This window comes from Pleurodeles waltl, chromosome 9, assembly GCF_031143425.1.
Source record: "Pleurodeles waltl isolate 20211129_DDA chromosome 9, aPleWal1.hap1.20221129, whole genome shotgun sequence".
Lineage (NCBI taxonomy): Eukaryota > Metazoa > Chordata > Amphibia > Caudata > Salamandridae > Pleurodeles > Pleurodeles waltl.
Window position 1 is genome coordinate 869,943,840 of NC_090448.1, and position 19,292 is coordinate 869,963,131.

General features: G+C 41.2%; 1 protein-coding gene across 1 annotated transcript in view; it reads left to right on the forward strand.

Annotated features, from left to right (window-relative positions):
• The window catches only part of LOC138260050 (cholesterol 24-hydroxylase-like), a 145,798-nt gene that overhangs the window by 76,782 nt on the left and 49,724 nt on the right, over positions 1-19,292 (forward strand). Inside the window, exons 8-10 of the mRNA XM_069208151.1 lie at positions 778-934; positions 2,277-2,339; positions 7,503-7,575. Coding sequence (XP_069064252.1) covers positions 778-934; positions 2,277-2,339; positions 7,503-7,575 — 293 coding nt within the window. The remainder of the gene's footprint in view (positions 1-777; positions 935-2,276; positions 2,340-7,502; positions 7,576-19,292) is intronic.

Genomic DNA, 19,292 nt, shown 5'->3' on the forward strand with positions numbered 1-19,292 from the left:
TGTTATATCCATAACATTCATAACTAAAAAATGCAGCCATTTTTTATTTGAGAGAAATTGAGAGTGCCAAATAATATTATGAACATTTTTGTAGAACATTTATCCACACCTTAAATTTCTTCCATTTAAAAAAATTGTTATATGTTTGTGTTTTATATGTAAAGGTGCCACATATGGCGAAAGGTGTGTCCTGTGCGGCAAGTACATACGGCACTGGCTCTCCCTTACACACACATCCCATTCATTCTCACACATGCTCATACATCCCAAAGACTAAGCTCTCACTGACTCACATAGCAGCCCTGTCATTAGTGCCACTAGTCATTGTATTTTGTCAAACTATAATATATCTAGCTCTATGTACATTACACTTAGTCAATGAAGCTGGGTGTGGGGGTGTCTCGTAACTCTGAAAGAGTGGCTAGGCCATCTGTGGCTCACAATGATTTTCAATGATCAGAAGTAGCACAACTACAGAAAAGGTTGGAGAACCCTGATCAAGTATATGTTATACTCTTCTTTTCATTGCCTTGTAATGTTACTTTTTATACATTAATAATCATTTATTGCAGTTTATGTCTATTTTATATTGTTAATGCACTTGCATATCAGTAACACATTTTATGTCTTTTTCTGGTATTGAAAACTAAATTAAACTATTAAAATAAAAACCATTGAAGGTTCTGGATGTGACTTCTGTGTTTCAAAGCCACACGTGTTCTTATAGAGCCGATAAAGCATCCGCTATGTGTTGAAATGCCTTTCTCACTCCCCCAGCACCTGCCTCAATATTGGAGTTTTGTGCGTAAGGTGAAGGAGGCCGCAGGGTTTCTGCGCCAAACAGGCAAAGAATGCATCCAGAAGAGGAAATGGGCTGTTCAGAACGGAGAAGAGGTCCCACAAGATATCCTGACGCGTATCTTGAAAAGTGCTGGTAAGTATATCGACCATGCTTTGTGATGTGTGAGGGCATATGTTGACAAGGCCCTCAATACAGGTGGGCTGCAGTTATCGTGGTATTAATCTCACCACATAATTATTATTAGCATCAATTATGTCATATGTCATATGAGATAAATAGCACCTATTAGGGTTTTTGTCCTCTCAAATTGGGCCTAATGCATACCCCCTTAAAATGTGAATGTCCTGGTATCTTCCGATAAATTCCAACAAGTTTTACCTGCTGAACTTAATGAGGGGGTGCTCTGGGGCAGCAGTTCTTAAACTTTGGAATTCTGTTACTGAATCATTACTGGAAGATGGGGAGCTTGGCCTAAGCAATTTATGTTATTTGAACCTCACCTCAAAATAATGCACAAAAATACAGAAGCAAGCATACATCAAACAAATACACAAAAATTTGCAATGTTTTTATTCACAAGCAAAATACAAACATTTTCATTTTTATGGTAAAGGTATAGCTCTTAAAAATTTGGTTTTATTTCTAATAAATGGATCAATATGCTAGACTTTAGCATACTACTTTGTCTGGTTGTTCCTTTGTCCAATGCAAGCTCTCTTCTGATCGGCGCTTACCAGTGCTTCAATTGAGGACACCAATTGGCCATGCAAGACTTTTGTACTTAGGCTGGTGCAAGCCGTCAACCTAAGGTTATCAACTTAATTTCAAGACTCCAATTTCCAATTCCCTCACATTTACTTAATGTTTTAAAAAGTTCAAATCTTCTTTTTCATTCATACATACTTTATTAATCTGCGAATGGTATTTAATTTTCTAAACAATGGTGGACACCCTCAGTAGGCTTAGTGGATTCCAGGTTAAGAACCACATCCTTAGGCGCAAAACACAAGGATTGGGCAGTATAGCTGGTTATTATTATTTTAGTCTCTGTGCTTTTATTGTTCCCCTGGATTACGTTAGTGGAAGGAGCAATAAATAGCAGGTAATGCCCATGTGCATGTTGGCAAAAACAGTATTATTGCCCTCTCCTGTGGACGATAACGTCTTTTAACACCGTAATCTTGAGCACATTAGCTGAATCCAATGCCTACTACGTAGAAAATGGACAAATATGAGCTGTGAATTAAATACCTTTTAACACCTGTCAACACAAGCTCACTCCCCACTGTCAGACCAAAAAAACAAGTGGCCCTGTTACTTCATGTCCATTTTTGAGCTTAGAATTCCAGCAAACCTGCAGCTAATATTGAGCCTCCACATTTGAGATTTAATATGTGTTGTACAGTTTGCAACTCCAGCAACTATTTGCGCATATAAGTTACTATTTTTTTTCCACATCTGCCTTTTAATTTAGAGGAACAAGGAAACTACGATGATGAACTGATGCTGGATAATTTTATCACCTTCTTCATAGCAGGTAATGGTTGAGGCTGATTTAATGCATACTATATGTTTATCTGATTATACTATTTCATAAAGCACTTTATAATGAAATGTACTTCAAAGCACCTTGGTATGTGAGCTACATGTTGGTAGCAAATGAGTTATCAAGCATGTTGGACACAGAGATGAGGTACAGAGCAGAGCCTTACGGCTAAAAGACTTGTCATGGGAGTAAAGATGTGGAGTAAACACTAAAGTCGTATCATAAGAGTATACACTCTTGAAAAAGGCAGCACAGTGGTATAAGCATGCTACAAAATACATCAATAAATAAATAAACAATGCAATAAATAAATACTCGAGCGGTCAAAATCCAAACCTAGTAGCGAAAATATACGTTTTTTTTATTTCTCTAGTAGGTCCGACTACCTTTGTAAAGTAGTCTAAAGTCGGGAAACTGATATTTAATGTTACTAAAATAAAGGGAATGGTCATACATCACTGAGAAGTTTTTGCAGTAAGTTTACACTAAGAGTTACGTTCCCTGAAAATGTAAATACATTTGATTATCTGGGTACTTGTTGGAAGTCGGCCATAGGGTGGGGTGCCAATTGTCCAAGGAAGCTAAATTGTATCTATAATAGTGATAGGCCTTTGAGGTTTAGCAAAAAGATACAGAGGGAGCCCTGTAAGTGGTAGTAATGTGGCTTGTTTATACTTGTAGTACTTTTGCAGTTAGGTAAACCTCTAATTTGAACTCCCCTTATGAAAGCAAATCTTTTTCGGGCCTGCATTCTCCCGTATACTACTTCTAAGCTCTAGGGAATTGGAGCAGGTACTCTCATAAGCAATCGGTCTCTACTCCCCCTCGATTGGGGGTTGGCCAGAGAGGAGCAGACCTTGCTCAAACCCTTCTGTAAATTGCCAGAATATGGCTTGGCAGCCATCTTGTTAGGTGTTGGGAGCAGGGTATAGGGTTTTGAATTGCCCTTTTGTTTCCACGCTCATGCTTAAACCATGATAAATTGTTATTGGTGTTCATTGGTTTCATCGTGCATTGACTTTATTCTAATAAATAATGGTGTCTGCCAGCTATGCATACGTTTAAATATTGGTAATGGGTTGAGCATGGTGTGGGATTGTGGGTTGGAATGTGTGGATGTGGAATGTAGAACGAAGGCTTGGGGAGTCGAGGTGGAATGTTGGGGCGGCAGTTGGCGGCCGGGATTCATAACTAGCGGTTGGTGCCGCTTTTGCTACTTGTTTCTTAATAAAGAAGATACCAAAGACCTACTGTATTGCCTTTATTCTTACACATGGGTTGTTTAGGAAGGTCTGCAACTGTGTGATGAATTTAAGTTTGTCTTTGCAGGAAGAGAAACATGCTTTTATTTAATTTCTTTGATAAGCTTTGTACCTAACATTTTATATCGGGTAGTCACCCACTGTTTTTTTCAGTCAAAAATTGGAAGTAGCAAGTTAGACAATCTAATCAATGCATTTAATTGGATTGTAAAGGTGGCCCCTTGTAGACACTAATGTTCCTGGTGGTATTGTATCATCCTCATTTGCCACATTGCGCAGGACTGTGAGGAGTCTGGAGCTGGTGCTGAAGGGTAGATCATGTGCATCATGAATTTGTATCCAGAGCCCTTGACCTGAAAGGTCGCTTCCCATGTAGATTGCAAACCTAATTCTGCTCCTCGCATCATGGAGTCTCCACCGATAGCTTTGCCTCAGGAAGTGACTATTCATAGAAAGTGAAACCTTGCCTGGTGCTCAGTGTATCACTCGCTAATGAGGTCTAGTGCATAGTGAATGCACAAGTGTATTTAGTGAGACGGTTCACGAGATTCAGAAAACAGTGAAGCATCTACGTCCAGGGGAGGGATCCTTGGTTCAGTGCACCTCCTATAGATGAATTGCCGAATCCACTACACTACCCAAACCACTGTGCCCTTGTGCATGCAAAAGAATGTTTCAGTGCAAAATTTTGCAATCTGCTTCGAGATTGCACTCTTTTTTAAAAAGTTTTCCCAGCTTTGATCTTGCTTGTATTTGAACAATGCAAGAATGTTCAACCCTTTTAAACACCTCCTGCCCTCCTCCACTCTTAATCCATCTTAGTTGTTTCCTTGGAGAACAATATACTTAAGCTCTGTGCAGGAGGTAAGCTGCAGGGGACTGAATCCAGACAGCGGAACATAATGGGAGCTGGAGTTGGTACAGTTTTTGCATGTTTGTGTAGCATCTGTCTCATCTTGCTCCCCTTTCTTAGGCTGTGTAAGTCTAAGTAAAAGGAGCAGAGTCCTTGCTTTGTTACTTTCCCTGGTCTAAGTTAGCCTGAATCCTTTTAGCAACCAGTATTGAAGAGTAACTTCTAAACAGTATTATATGTGTAAGTGCTTAATGTTTATGAAAGTCAAATTATTTTTGTGCCTGCATCCTCCCCTAGACTACTCCTAAGCTGTATAGAATTGGGGCAGCTATCTACAAGATACAGTGCATTCCTGTCCTTGTCCCCTGCATTGGCACACAAATTGCTGCCATGCGGCAATGCAGGCACCCTTGCTGCGTGGTGCAAGGGTGCTTGGGTTGTGGTGTTGATTGTGTTTATGCAGGAAGGGACACCTTCCTGCACAAAAACAATCACAAGAGGCGTTTTCCTCCTATGTGTGCTGCAGAATGCAGCACACATAGAAAGAGGAGAAATGGGGAAAATAACGTTATTTCTCCCTATTGAACCACCCTTACGCCACCCTTGGTGTGGTGTAAGAAACTGATGCATTACCAGGTTTAGGAAATATTGTAAATCTGGGAATGTATCAGATTCCATGGATGTTGCATGGGAATAGTGACAGCAACACCCATGGAATGCCGCTTTCACTCAGAATAATGCATGAAAGGGGGCCCTATCTACAAGTTCATGTAAAGCGACGTGAAGTGGCTTTGCTTATATGGCTCTACAGGCTGCGAACCTGGTGCGTAAAAAAACAGTGATGCACCGGTGGCGCAGGCCGCTTGTAAATAAGGACCCCATATGTATAAAATGCATTACTTTACCAGTATGAATAACAAATTGCATAAAATTATTATTTAATCTTTATAATATTCTGTTACTCTACTATTAGATAAAATACCTAAATAAAACTCTAATTAGAAATATGCAAAAATGCAGTATGTCAATAATGTTTGTCTAGCCCACTTTCAGTAGTAAATGTATGACATGCTAGGGCTGGCATAGGGCCAGCTTTGTTCTTCAATAGCAAGTGAACAGATATAAATAGATGAATTGCTCTCACTTTCGTCTGCAGTGCCGTAGTGTTGAGAAACCAAACCTTTCAATTCAGTAGGTCTGGGTTCCTTGTGAACATGAAATTCAGCACTCTGTATGCGGTGCACTTTTAAAAACTGTCTGAAACTTTGGGCCAGATGTAGCAAAGTATTTGCACCTCGCAAACGGCGAAAATCGCCGTTTGCGAGGTGCAAATGCCTCTTTGCTATGCAGAAATGCATATTGCGAGTCGGTACCGAATCGCAATATGCATTTCAGAATCGCAAATAGGAAGGGGTGTTCCCTTCCTATTTGCGATTCGGAGTGGAATGCAATACCATTTGCGACCGCATATGCGGTCGCAAAGGGTATCGCAGTTACCATCCACTTCAAGTGGATGGTAACCCACTCGCAAATTGGAAGGGGACACTGCTTTATTGAAAGCAGTCACGAACATGGAGGTCTGCTGACTACAGCAGGCCTCCATGTTTGCGAGTGCCTAGACTCGCTATGGGGCCGCAATTAGCGACCCACCTCATTAATATTAATGAGGTGGGTCATTGCGACCCCATAGCGAGTTGCAGACGGTGTCTGAGACACCGTTCTGCATACCAATTTGCGAGTTGCAAATTGCGAGTCGGAATGACTCGCAATTTGCAACTCGCAAATTGGATTTTTCCTACATCTGGCCCTTTGTTTTTTAAGGAATGGCAACAGCTGGTCAGTCTCCATCTGTCTGGTGAGGTTCCTTCACAGATTCCAGTCTGAACTCCAACAGTTTCCAACTATTGTTGTTTAGACAACGCCCTTAAAAAACAGGTCGTTGAAGTCAAATGGACCATCTGCATCTCTTACTGCATCCTTTGGGCCTGCTCCTATTGGATCTAAATTAGGCCCATAGAAAAGCTTTAACAAACCGAAGACTAGCATGAGTCAAATACAATTTTAAATCATTCATACCTCAGCACATAACATCAAATACGTCTTGTGTTGTTGAACATAAGTAATGGAGACCATACATTGCCCAGAGAAAATAATGTTGCAAATCGCATTTAAACCACATGCAATTACTGTAATCGCATCACTGCACAAACTATGCAAAAAACACTTAGAGGGAGATGTAAATAATCAATTTAGTTATAGTTTACGTTCATAGTTTCTTTAGTGCTTCATTTAAACTGCGTAGATGATAGTTACTTTTTCATAGATTTGTTTTGAGGATAACTTAACACTTTCTGCTCTTCTTCTGAGGCGCTGAGGGGAGTGGAAGCTTGGTCTAGTGGACAGATGAATGCCACGTGTTGCAACCTGGGAACTTGGTGTCAATATTCAAGAAAGTAATACAGTCACAGTGACTTTGCCTACAGGATTGTCCAGCCTGGCAGATAAATATTCCCGAATTGGAGCTGGGTTGTCATTAATGGAGGAACCCTAGGAAGAAGGGAGAGCTTCATCTTCACTTTCTCCTGATAATCATGTATATAAACACAGACCTCCAATGGATGAACTTCTTCAGTTAATTTTGCTAGGACCATGTGCCTCTTGAGTGGCTCCAAGTCCAAGATGGTGTAAATAAAACACCATTTTGCATAGAAGAAGTTCACTACGCAACTCTTACACTGATGGGCACTGTGCTTTGCAAACAGCAAAAGAAGCACTCGTTAGCAGAGCAAGGACATGCACAATCTATTTTATCTTCCAGCTATATGACCCATTTTCTTGAAGTAATAATGCAATAGACGTTTATCTAGTGCCAAAGTAAAACGTAATGATATTATCATTGGTATTTGAGTTTTAAAAAAAAGATAATTTTAATCTTTAACTTTTTCCTGATAGCAAATAACACTGCTTTTACTATGTGGACAATTTTTCCATCTGAAAAGATCTCATTAATGATTGAATTTATTGTTTTAAATCACATAGGCCAGGAAACCACAGCCAATCAACTGGCCTTCACAATCATGGAACTGGGGAGACTCCCACATCTAAGGGATCGGTAAGTCTTTGTCATGTCTGAGAGAAACATTTGTGCAATGGAGGCAACACCGCCTGTTTAAAAAGCTGACTCTCACTCTTAAACTATAGCTGTCATTATTACCAAAGTCAAGGGGACATGTCCTTTTTACAAAAATCTACGTTTTCATCTTCGGTGAGAGCACTTACTTTGATGTAAGTGAATGTTCCTGTTGATTTTGCGGTTGATATGCATTTGGCTTGTTTGACATGGTGAAATCGTGTCATCAAGGCAAAATACTGTAACTAACACACACACACACACACACACCACACACCACTCAAGGGTGGCAAGAAAAATGGGGGGAAAGGGAGGAAACGCGTCTCCCATGTTAATTCCCATAAGAGTTTTGAACAAGACTACAGCCCTGAGCCTCTGGATGAATTTACACAAAATTTGGCGGAAAGTAGGTTTTGGTACGCAGATTACACTTTTCTATATTTGATATGGATCTGTTTAGTAGTTAAGGAGAAATTAAAGGGGAAATAAATTTGTATATCTGTGGTAATGAACTGATCCTGGTATATTCGCCAATGCATGGAGCAGGAGGAAAGCTGTGTTTGGCTGGCTGCAACCTGACCATAAAGTTGCGGTCGCCGTTTTGGTAATGGGACACGGTCCCTGGGGCTGAAAAATATAATTAAAAGTAACAACAGTGGGCAGGGTGGCAGTATCCTGACACCAGGGATGTGACATAGGGGTGTTTAAGACTCAAATTATTCTGTTAAAAATATTTTTTTTCATGCCACATGTAACGTCACAACAAATCATGAAAACATTCACAGTCATTCATACTCAAATTCATTCACTCATAGTAGCACACAGAAACTATGCGCCTACTCACATACCCAGTCAGAACCTCACAGACCCACTGAGACACTCGTGCACCCACTCACAGACCCACTCAGACCCTTACGCAGCCACTCATAGACCAACTCATACAGTGACGGACTCACTCACAGACCCACTCAGACACTGATGCACTCACTCATAGAGACACTCACACACCCACTCACAGTCCCACTCAGACACTATTGAACCCACTCACAGACCAACTCAGATCCTAATGCAGCTACTCACAAACCCACAGAGATACTCACAGACCCACTGAGACACTTACGCATCCATTCACAGACCCACTTAGACCCTAACGGAGCCCATCACAGTCCGACTCAGTGACGCACTCACTCACAGACCCACTCAGACACTGATGCACTCACTCATAGAGACACTCACACACCCACTCACAGACCCACTAAGACACTACTGAACCCACTCACAGACCCACGCAGATCCTAATGCAGCTACTCACAAACCTACAGAGACACTCACAGACACACACTATTGAACCTAGTCACCAATCAGACACTGACACACCCACTCACAGACCCAGTGAGGCACAAATTTCAGCTAATTCCAGCCAATGTGTTGGCAAAAAATATTGAATTATATATTTACGCTTCAGAAATGGGGCACGCCAAAATAGCTGAAAGCTCAAGCTGCTTGGATGTGGTTGTATGTAGACTATCCTACATAAAAACAAAGTCTTGCATAAATATTATATTCTACAAGAGAGGGGATGTAGAGGAAGAAGGAAGTTGGAGATTGAGTTGAGGTAGAGAGTTTGGTGAAGTAAAGTGAGACATAAGGTAAAGAGGGAAAGGTGGAAAGAAATAATGTGATACAGAGTGGTAGAAACATGAAGAGATATGCAGAGAGAGCTGGAGATAAGTGCAAAGATTGGATGTAAGGTAGACAGAGATACAAACATATAGAGAATGAGGGAGAGAGGGATGGGTACACTGAGGGGTAAGGCAGAGAATCTTCATGTAGAAAGCGAGGTGAGGTAATGGCAAAGATACACAGGTAGGTGAAACAGTGAGAAAGGTATAGCTATGCAAGGCAGAGAGACAGTGGTAAGACAGAGAGGGGTAAAATGAGAATGAGGTATACAAATGAATGTACTTAAAAAGAGCAGTGAGGCAGAAAGAAAGGTAGAAAGAGTTGAACAGTGGAAAGAGAGATGATGTTCAGCCAGAAAAGAGGTGATTTCGAAAGACAGAGGTGAGCTTCATACAGCGGTAGAGCGGATGAGGTTGGGAAAGATAGAGGCAGGTGGAGAGATGTAAAGAGGTGAGTTTGAGAAGGTAATTTGAATTACTGGGCCAGAAAGAGATAAGATTGAGGGGAAGGTAATAAGAGCTAGAGAAGAAGAGGGAGAGAGATAGAGATATGTGAGGTAGAGAGTAAGGTGAGACAGATGAAGTATCTGTATGATGGGTAAGGAGTTAGTCAGGTGAGTTTGGGAGTGGTGAATCAGATAGAGAAGAATCCAGAAAAAAGAAGGTAAATAATTCAAAACAGAGAGAAATGGGAAAGACAGAAACATATTTTCATATGAACGCATGCAATTCTGTGTCTACATTCAACCTTCTAGGCTCCAAAGAGTCAAGCCTTAGGATGCATTGTGCTTCCAACCTGCACAGCACTTTATCTCTGTTCCCACCCTTTGGGCTTCTTATAACAGTGTCAATCACTGAATATTGCAAATGTTTAATACTTCCCTGATGTTCCTTCCAAAAATGTCTGGCCATGGGGTAAGCATTGTCCTAATTTTTTATCACTCTCAGGTGCTGCAGAATCCATTTGTGGGCCTGTAAGGTGGCACTCCCTATATATATATATCACATTGCAGCTACACTTTAGAATTTAAACTCAAAATCCATCTTACATGTGAGATGTTTTGTGATTTTCAATTCCTGCCCAAATGGTGTTTGCACTGTAGAAATGTTTCTGCCATTTCTACAGGTTTTTAAATTTGTTACACTTGTTAAAACCATTCTTTGTCTTCAACCACAGACCCTTGTTGCTCCTTATATCATTGTACACTAACCTATCCTTCAAAGATCTCACCCTCTTATATGATGTAAGGGGCTTGCACAGGATCTTATCTAAGATTGTCCATCATTGTTCAATAAAAGCCAATGTTTATGAAGCATCTTTCTCACTGAAAAGTGATCTCTACTGTAAGAAGTGATAAGCCTCATGTCTGTGTTTCTGATATTTGTTGTCACAGATTTTTTCTTAAACAACACCTCTTCATGACTGAGCCATTCCACTGGGAAGCTACCCTCAAAATATTCTCACTGCAGCCCCTACGTCTAAATCTTTCCTTCTTCTCAGCACTAGTGGTCTTGAAGTTACCCTCAATGTTACACACCCTCCTAGCTCTTAACAGTTCTTCATAGGGGATATTTTTTTCCAACAGTCAGGATGACAACTTGTAGCATGCAACATGCTATTCCCAGACGTGGTCTTCCTTTGAATATTTGTCACCATTTACCATTCTCTGTATCTACAGAGACATCCAAAAAATCACTATGGGTTGCACTGATGCTACTGGTTAGTACCAAATTCAAACCATTATTATTCAGTTCACTTACAAAAGACTGTACAGATAACATGTCACCTTTCCAAATAATAAATAAGTTATCAATCAACCTCATCCATAAAGCAATGTGTTGGGTACAAACACTCAATGGCTCAATAGACCACATGCTCCTCCCACCAGGCCATATGCAAATTTGCATATCTGGGGGCGAAGCAGGTGCCCGTCGCCAACCTCTACTGTTGCCTGTACAAGTGTCCATCAAAACAGAATATATTCCTGCTTAGACAAAACTCGATCATCTCACACAACATTTTGTTATGCTCAAAAAAGTTAATGGGTCTTGCCCTCAAAAATCGTTTGACACCCCTTAGTCCATCCTCATGGACTATACTGGTATACATTTATGATGCATCTAATGTAATCATAAGCATGCCATCCTCTCAACCGCCCATGATACTCTTCAATAGTAAAAATATACACCTGACAGTCAATTCTGATTTAGCATATGCTGTCATTCAATTGGGTTTAGGCCTCTTCAAGATACCATTCTCTAGGCCACATAACTGCATTTCCTCCTTTATCTGTTTTTCTTACCACACAATCTGTATTGTTTCTCAATTTTGTTACCAGTGCCTGACGATCCTTTTGTCTTTGCACATTCCCTTTCTCAAACCTTTGTTTTGCATTGAAATTTCTAAACTCTTTTGTCACAGCCTCAGAAAAAGAGTTATATTGTCATGCATACTCGAAAGAATGGTCAAGAACTTTGCTCTAAAATAGGAGTCTCCACCTGCAGACAGATCATCTCTTCTAAGGATCTCACCCTAGTTAATGCTCCCTCCACAAACTCATCCCTAGGTTGAGAAGTGTGGCACAATGGTTAGAGCGGCAGACCCTGAAACAGAGATCTGGCTCAAGACCAGGGTTCAAGTCCCGCTTCGGCAGGTCTTGGGCTCAATTCCCTTGGACCAGATAATTCTCGCCTCGGTGCCTAATCTAATTAATGAGTCCCATTCTGCAACTCTGGGCAATAGCTTGCTTAATCTCTGCAATGGCCCCAACAGCGCTTGGATGCCTGGCTTCACCCTGGGGGTGCCCAGGAGTGGGCACCTCACAGGGAAAAGCCAGGAGGGGTTTCATAGCGGTATGAGTACAGCGCCTTGAGACCCTAACGGGTGAGTAGTGTGCTATACAAGTGCAAAGTTTTTAGGTTCTGAAAGTAGAATAAATAAATTAACATCCTCAGCCAATAAGTTACTTTCTTCAATCTCAGCCATCTGTGATTTAACCTGGGAGCCACGTTTCTTTTTCTCTCCTTAATTAATTTGACCAACCTTAATTTTCTGATGAACAAATATAAATCAACCCTTGATTGAACATAATCAAAACTCGAGCCCTGACAAAAGATAGCCCCAGGGATAATTGACTCTCTGCATAGGAAAGTGTCCAATTAGTAAGATTAATTACTGTGTTCAAATACCCATCTACTTCCTGTGGTACCTCATTTTCCTCTTACTTGATTTCCCAATACTGTTTTTTCCTTGCCACCTCTCCTTTGTCACATTTTCTGTTTCCTTTGCCGTTCCCCAGCCGATGGATGCTCCTTATGGCAAGGGTTGAAAAATTAAACTCGTCTGATATTGATGGTTGCTGTATCCCTTCTATGTTGTCCATCCTGCTTTCTTCTACGCCCGAACTCACATCAGAGCTGAAGTCACTGGCCCCAGGCTTCCTGCCTCACCCAATTCCGCTCATTCAACCTTTATTTCCTTAAATTTTTAAATCACCTAGAAAAGGTGTATATTTGCCCCCTGTCGTAATCCAGCTGATCTCTTTCAAAATTCCTTGCTTTTTTCAACTTCACTTCTTCATGTTTGGATAATCTTTCTTGCATCTCCTTTCTGAGTTTCTCCACTGTTCCAGCATCTCTGCCCTTTAAAAGACTCTCTTTCACCTGTTCTATATCTTTTAGCAGGCTACTGCAATCTATTTCTGCATACTTTATTAGTATTTTTAACATCCTTATAGAGTTGGCCATATTGTGTTCTTCCCACTCTTTTATCAATGCTGGGTCTATTCTAAGACCTTGTGGGATTCTACCCACTTCCATATATTTCTGTAGTGTCTTACTTTCCCACCACTTTGAAATCAGGGAGAAAAAGTGCTGCTTCAGTGTCTTCATTTCCCACCATTTGCAATGTTTCCTTATTCTTGCCCCCACCATGTTTACTAAACAGCTCATCCGCTGCTCTCTCTCTCAACTCCATTTCATCATCATTCATAATCCTGTAATCTTCACATTCCGTTGTTGGGAACAGTCTTAGTTGAATACGTGGGTGGTGAAACAAACAGTTTAATCACAGCTGTGGCTCCTGCTTGCCTACCTCTCTTCAGTGCCTCGAATACGATGTTTCATGCGCCCTACGACTCTTTCCGCTTGGTTCTATCCCAGCTTCCATGAATTGTCTCCTAGGCAATGCTGGGAGCACGCTGACATGAAATGAATTCCTGCAAGTCGGCTGTGACGCTGCACTCCAGACCACTGATGGTGCATTGTATGGTGTGGCAACCCTCATGTCTAACATCAATCCAAACATCTCTCTGTCAAGAAAGCAACAGAACTCGAGCATGTGTGCATTAATGTAGTTTATTCACGCTGATGACAACCAAAGCATTTCGGTGCTCTTAGGACCTTGGTCACAGTTGTTTGCGCCATTTTTCATCTACCTTTACACAGCACAATACAAACCAAACAAAACTGATGGACCATTACTTATTAACACAAATGAGTGTGATGTGGAGGGTCTACCCTTATATACTCCCAACCGCACATGGCCTTTGCCTGTGCGGGAAGGGAGTTGGCCACTGGGCCTGGCTTTTGGCCAGGCCCTGCATCCTATCCCTATATAAACCCAACCCTGCTCAACACATGGCCTTCCACCATGTGTGGCGGGGTTTGGCCGCAGGACCTTACCGTGGCCCGCACTAATTTTCATTTAGCACTTGGGAAGTAATGGTCCCCGGGGCTTCCATCAGCCTCAGGAGGAGGGGTCCTTGCAGTCCCCCTCCATTAATTAAATAAAGACCCAGGGAGGTGGTGGTGCCCAGGGCTCATTTGAACCCATAGAGGGGGGGGTCTGCAAGGTCTTCCCCAAAATTATTATTAAACCTGGAGAAGGTAGTAGTCCCCAGGGCTCTTAGTAGGGGGGCCCTGTGTATCAACCTCCTGTTATTTTATATATTTGCTATGCCCCCAGGACCTGGCCCACCCGGGGGCTTTCTTTGAACACAAACACGGGAGCCCAAGCTTATTTTTTCTATTTTTTGCGGCGTATTTGTAGTAATTGTTTTTTTTTTTTTTATGCTTTTTTTACTTTGGCATGGTGCTAGGGAGACCCTTGCACCAAGGCTGGGGGGATCAGGGTATTTATACCCTGTGCCCTTTTCTTTATTTTTTATATTTTTGTTTGGGACTCGGCTGAGCGCAAGTCCCAAAATGGTTGCCAACACTTCCTGGTTAAAGTGTTGGCAGCCAATTAGATCTCTGGACGAGATCAGGAGAATTTGTGAATTATTCTTGCACCAAGATTTACTAATTTGGATTTTCTTTAATATCTCAACAGCTACTGAACGGATTGACACCGAATAACAAAAAGAGTCCTTTCTTGACTACCTTTCTGCCAAACTTGGTCTGTAGCCATGTTCAAAATCCCCATGGGAATTTACATGGGAAACACACAATTTTGGAACCCCCCCCCTTTTTCTCAGCCTCCGCTTGACGGATCAACCCTAAACTTTCTGTGTACAACAAGACTCAACAAGACACCTTTTGTGAAACATTTCATGGAGATTCATTAAACGGTGCTAAAGATATGGCCAAGTAAAACAATGTTTTTCCTATGGAAACTAGGTCCTAACTACAACTACCTACTGGCGACCGCCAATAGTATATATGTTACTTATTTAACCAACATTGCGAATTTCCATGCTGAAACACATCTGTATCGTTAATAAACCTGGCAAAGATAACCCCAATGAGAGGCCTGCAGTTTCCGCTGTGGAACTCTTGTTTTGATATTTTAAAGCGTGAAGCCTCTTTCATGACATAGGCACCTGTTCCCAGAAGACTTAAAAGTTCAAAGTGGCAATTGTGGTTAAGATATATATATTCACTGAAACTTTTTTGCACAAAACCATAGAAATTCAGCAGTTATAGTTAGAGTTATTTCAAGTAACTATAACTCACACCCGAAGGTAACTCAAACTCACGCCTTCGCCATGCACCATCTCAGCAGAGCTCTTAAGAAGTTGCTCTCAGCCACATGCAGTGAGTGTAGTTTCCCATACCCCCAAAGCTTGGCCCCGTATTGTGCTGCTGATACTGCCTTTTGTTTATAGATTTGAAGGATAAAACAGGTTCTCTCATCACCTGCCTTGTATCTAAACTTTAAACTTTAAAATTGCCCCTAACGTCTGGCTCAGGACTGGAGTTACCTTCTGTATATGACTCTCCCACTGCAGTTTCTCTGTGAACCGTATCCCCAAGTAGTTGTACTCCTTGACAGTGTCGATGGGCACACATCTCGCTTTAGCTTCATGTTGAGAATAGAGAACGTATTCAAGACCATACTATTTGTTTTGGTACAATTGATGGCCAGTAATCTAAGAAACATATTAATAAACTATGGGTTGTGGTTTTTGTTTGTACCATCAATACTGCATCATCAGCAAATAACCATAATACTTGCACCTTTCTTCGAGCTATAATGGGGACATCTAAGCGTTCTTCCAATAGGTATTCAACTACATTCTTTAAAAAGAGGCTAAAGAGTAGAGGCACTAGCACACATCTTTGCTGTACATCCTTTTCTACAGAAAAGGTTTCAGTGCACTTGCCTCTTGTTCTGTACCTAACCCTGACAGTATTATCTGTGTGGAGCATCATCATTGCCTGCACCACGGTGATATCAGTCCCTTGATCTATCAATAATCTCCACAACTTCTCTCAATCAACTTGATAAAATTTTCTCTCAATCAACTTGATCAAAAGCTGCCTCCAGGTCCACAAACATTAGATACAGTGATGGTTTCCTTTTGAATGTGTACTTGTACGAGATCATAAATAATCTTACTGCTTGATCAATGGACCCAGTCTATGCTCAGAAATCAGCTTGAGCCTCTGTTAAGATACTCTGGCTGTTCACCCAGCCTTGCAGCCTATTTATTAGGACTTTCCTAAAAATAATCCCTGCCCTGTCCAGGAGGGAGAGTCAGCAGTAGTTAGAGGGATTACCATGATCACCCTTCTTAATTAAATATGGGTTTGAGAATAGCTGAGTGCCAAGAGGATGGGACTTTGTTAGTGGCTAAGTTTGAATTGAATATTTTAGTGCACCCCGAACAGCCCTACTAAATTCTCCTTCATTTATCTCTTCTTTGACTCATCCCAAACCCCATTTAACTACAATAATCTCCCTAATACCTTTCTACAGACTCTTACATCCTTCACTTCTCCTTTACTCATCCCAAACCTCATCTTACTACTATGATCTCCAGTTAACACCTCTGGGTTCTTCCCTCTTGTATCCTTCCATTATTCCATTCAACTGAACTAACAGACTCACATGCCCTCTGCTCAAATTAACCCATACCTCCCTATACTAATACCGTACTTATATTTCCCTATACTAATCCACCACTAATAATTTTGGGTTCCGAAGTAGCGTGCTACTTTCCGAAAAGCACTTTGATGCCTCATCAGGGGTAGTAAGCGGTATATAAATACTATTACAATTAGTGAGGTTTCTACCTTACAAATAGGGCCCCTCCTTGTAGGTGTCAGTAGGTACTAGGTCAGGGCCTGGTGCTTTGTGTTTCCTCAGGCCTCTCAGTGATCTTTCCACTTCTTGTACTAAAATGTTAATTGCCCAATAATCCATGTAGAGCTTCTCATCCTCTAGCTGGGGAACAGAAAGGCAATGGCCTCAATACTATACGGGGCATTAAAGTTCTTTACCCAGGCTACTTGGCCATTGTGGTACTCTTGTATGTCTGCTGCCCCCTTCTCCACAAGTGTGACAAGTTCCCAGAACCTCTTAGTGTTTTTTTTTGTTGCAAGAGTGGTCTCTCTCAATTATGACCAGAGTCATTGTGGTGAAGCACGTTAAAGCCCACTTAATATCTCTATTTAAATACACATTTTTAACTTAGCATTTCTTTTTTGTCTGTAACCTTCTACATGGCTTTTCAGTTATGTGATAATGTACTGAGAAATCATTGTACATTTTGCTTGTTACTAGTAAGCATTCATGCCATTTAGTCTGTGCACTCAGTCCAAGGCTGGGAACACAATGCCTAAACATTCTGATTGTCTGTGGAGATACCTCCCTGTTTGTAGACATATGACAGCGCTGAGCTTGCACCTCTGACACAATGACACTAATGGTGCTTGTTTTAAAAAAACTGACTGCGACATATGCGACAGAGGAGTAATTCCACTGGGGATGATCCTAGAACGTGGCACGCAGTGCCGCAGATGCAACTTCGCTGACCTGGATGCTGATCCTGATCCTGATCCTGAATTTGACCTCTACACTGCACAGGACAAATAGCCTGCACAACACCAGCTCTCTAGCTTCCCAGTACATCACACCCAGGTAGGGTGGGGGTCGGGATTTCCCAATAGATCTGGCATTTCCTGATGGTGTGTGGACTGAGTCCCAATACTTTGACATTTATGTTGACCAGAAGATACACAGTCCTACTTGATTCGAAGGAACTGTATAACAGTGTTTACACTCTCACCTACATCTTTGAAAAAATGCTTTGCTCTGCGAGTTGCGATGTTGCCGTATCAGGGCGTGTGAAACAATTATCTTCATATAGAAGCATTCACCATCATACCAACTATACCAGCTATTCTGTCTCCTACCAATAAAACCTGCAGCCTTAACCCCAGCCAGCTTTTACCACAGACCCTCTTGTTCTTTTACTATTGATTCATATGCCAACAAAATATTATGACTGTTGTCGATTTAGGTATTCAAAATTATAGATCTATACTTTAACATTATACTTTGAAGGATAGGGAGTTGATGCTAGTATTTCTCTTTATTCCACCTTATGCTGTTCCTGCTGTTAGTTTGAACAACTTCATGGCCATAGTTCACCTTACTCAGGTTGCCAATGGTGATATGCCTCATAGGGCTCAGCTCCAGACAGAATACCACGGGGTCACGGTCAAGTCTTCTGATGATAGCCAGATCATAGACTCATTCCCGACATTCAGTGTTCGCTATCATGTAATCAATTAGTGATGATCTTTTACCTTTATCATACATCACTTTGGCAGTACTATCAGATGCTGTACCACCATTGATAAGGCATAGCTGGTAGTTTATCAAAACATTCGAGAATACTTTGTCCTTCTTGGCAAATTTAAGGATACTCATGACTGTCTTAGGGAAGCCTAGACAATAGTCTTCAATAAAACCTCACTATTAATGAAAATGTCAGATGGCTGCATCTTAAAGTCACCACAAATCAATATCAAGAGCTTACCACTTTTACCTTTCTCAGTTAACTTTCGTCCAGCGATTCCTCTCTACTATATTCAGTTTTGTTTGCAAAGTTCCCCCAAATAGTTTGGACCGGGGGGATCAGCCAGGTGGGATGTAAACGTTCAAAATATCAACCACATCAATTTCTGAACCAATGGTACAAACCCTTACGTGTAAAACATTAGGACATAAGTATGCTGCCCCAAGTTGCTCTATCTCAAATTTCAGTTTGCAGGACACCCATACTGCGAGACCCCCTGATGGACACCCCTTTCCGGAACAAGCAGCTTGTAAGCTTTGCTTCCAAAAAAACATTTACATTGGTTCCACCTAGGGCCCAAAGTTCCTGGTAACAGCATATAGTATGTTGGGCTACATGTTTTAACTAATCCTCATCCTCCATTTTGTTTCAGGAATCTTTTTGTTGTTATTTCAATTGTTATTACAATTATTTCATAACAGATTTTATAATAATATTCGCACAATAAACAATTACATCAGTTATACATTTCGGAAATGTGCAAGTAGTGCCATCAACAATCGATGCATTTACAATAACGTTAGTTAGGAAAATTGATTATTTATCCAAACTTACGTAGCGCATTGTACAGGTGGCAGGATTTGCCTGGACTTAAGTATAGGCATTTCATATGATATGGGAATCGGGTCTCCGGATTTAAACACAGAGTACTAGTCAATCCGTTGTTCCTTTCGCTTTTCCCTTTAAGTGTGTATACAGTTGCACAGTT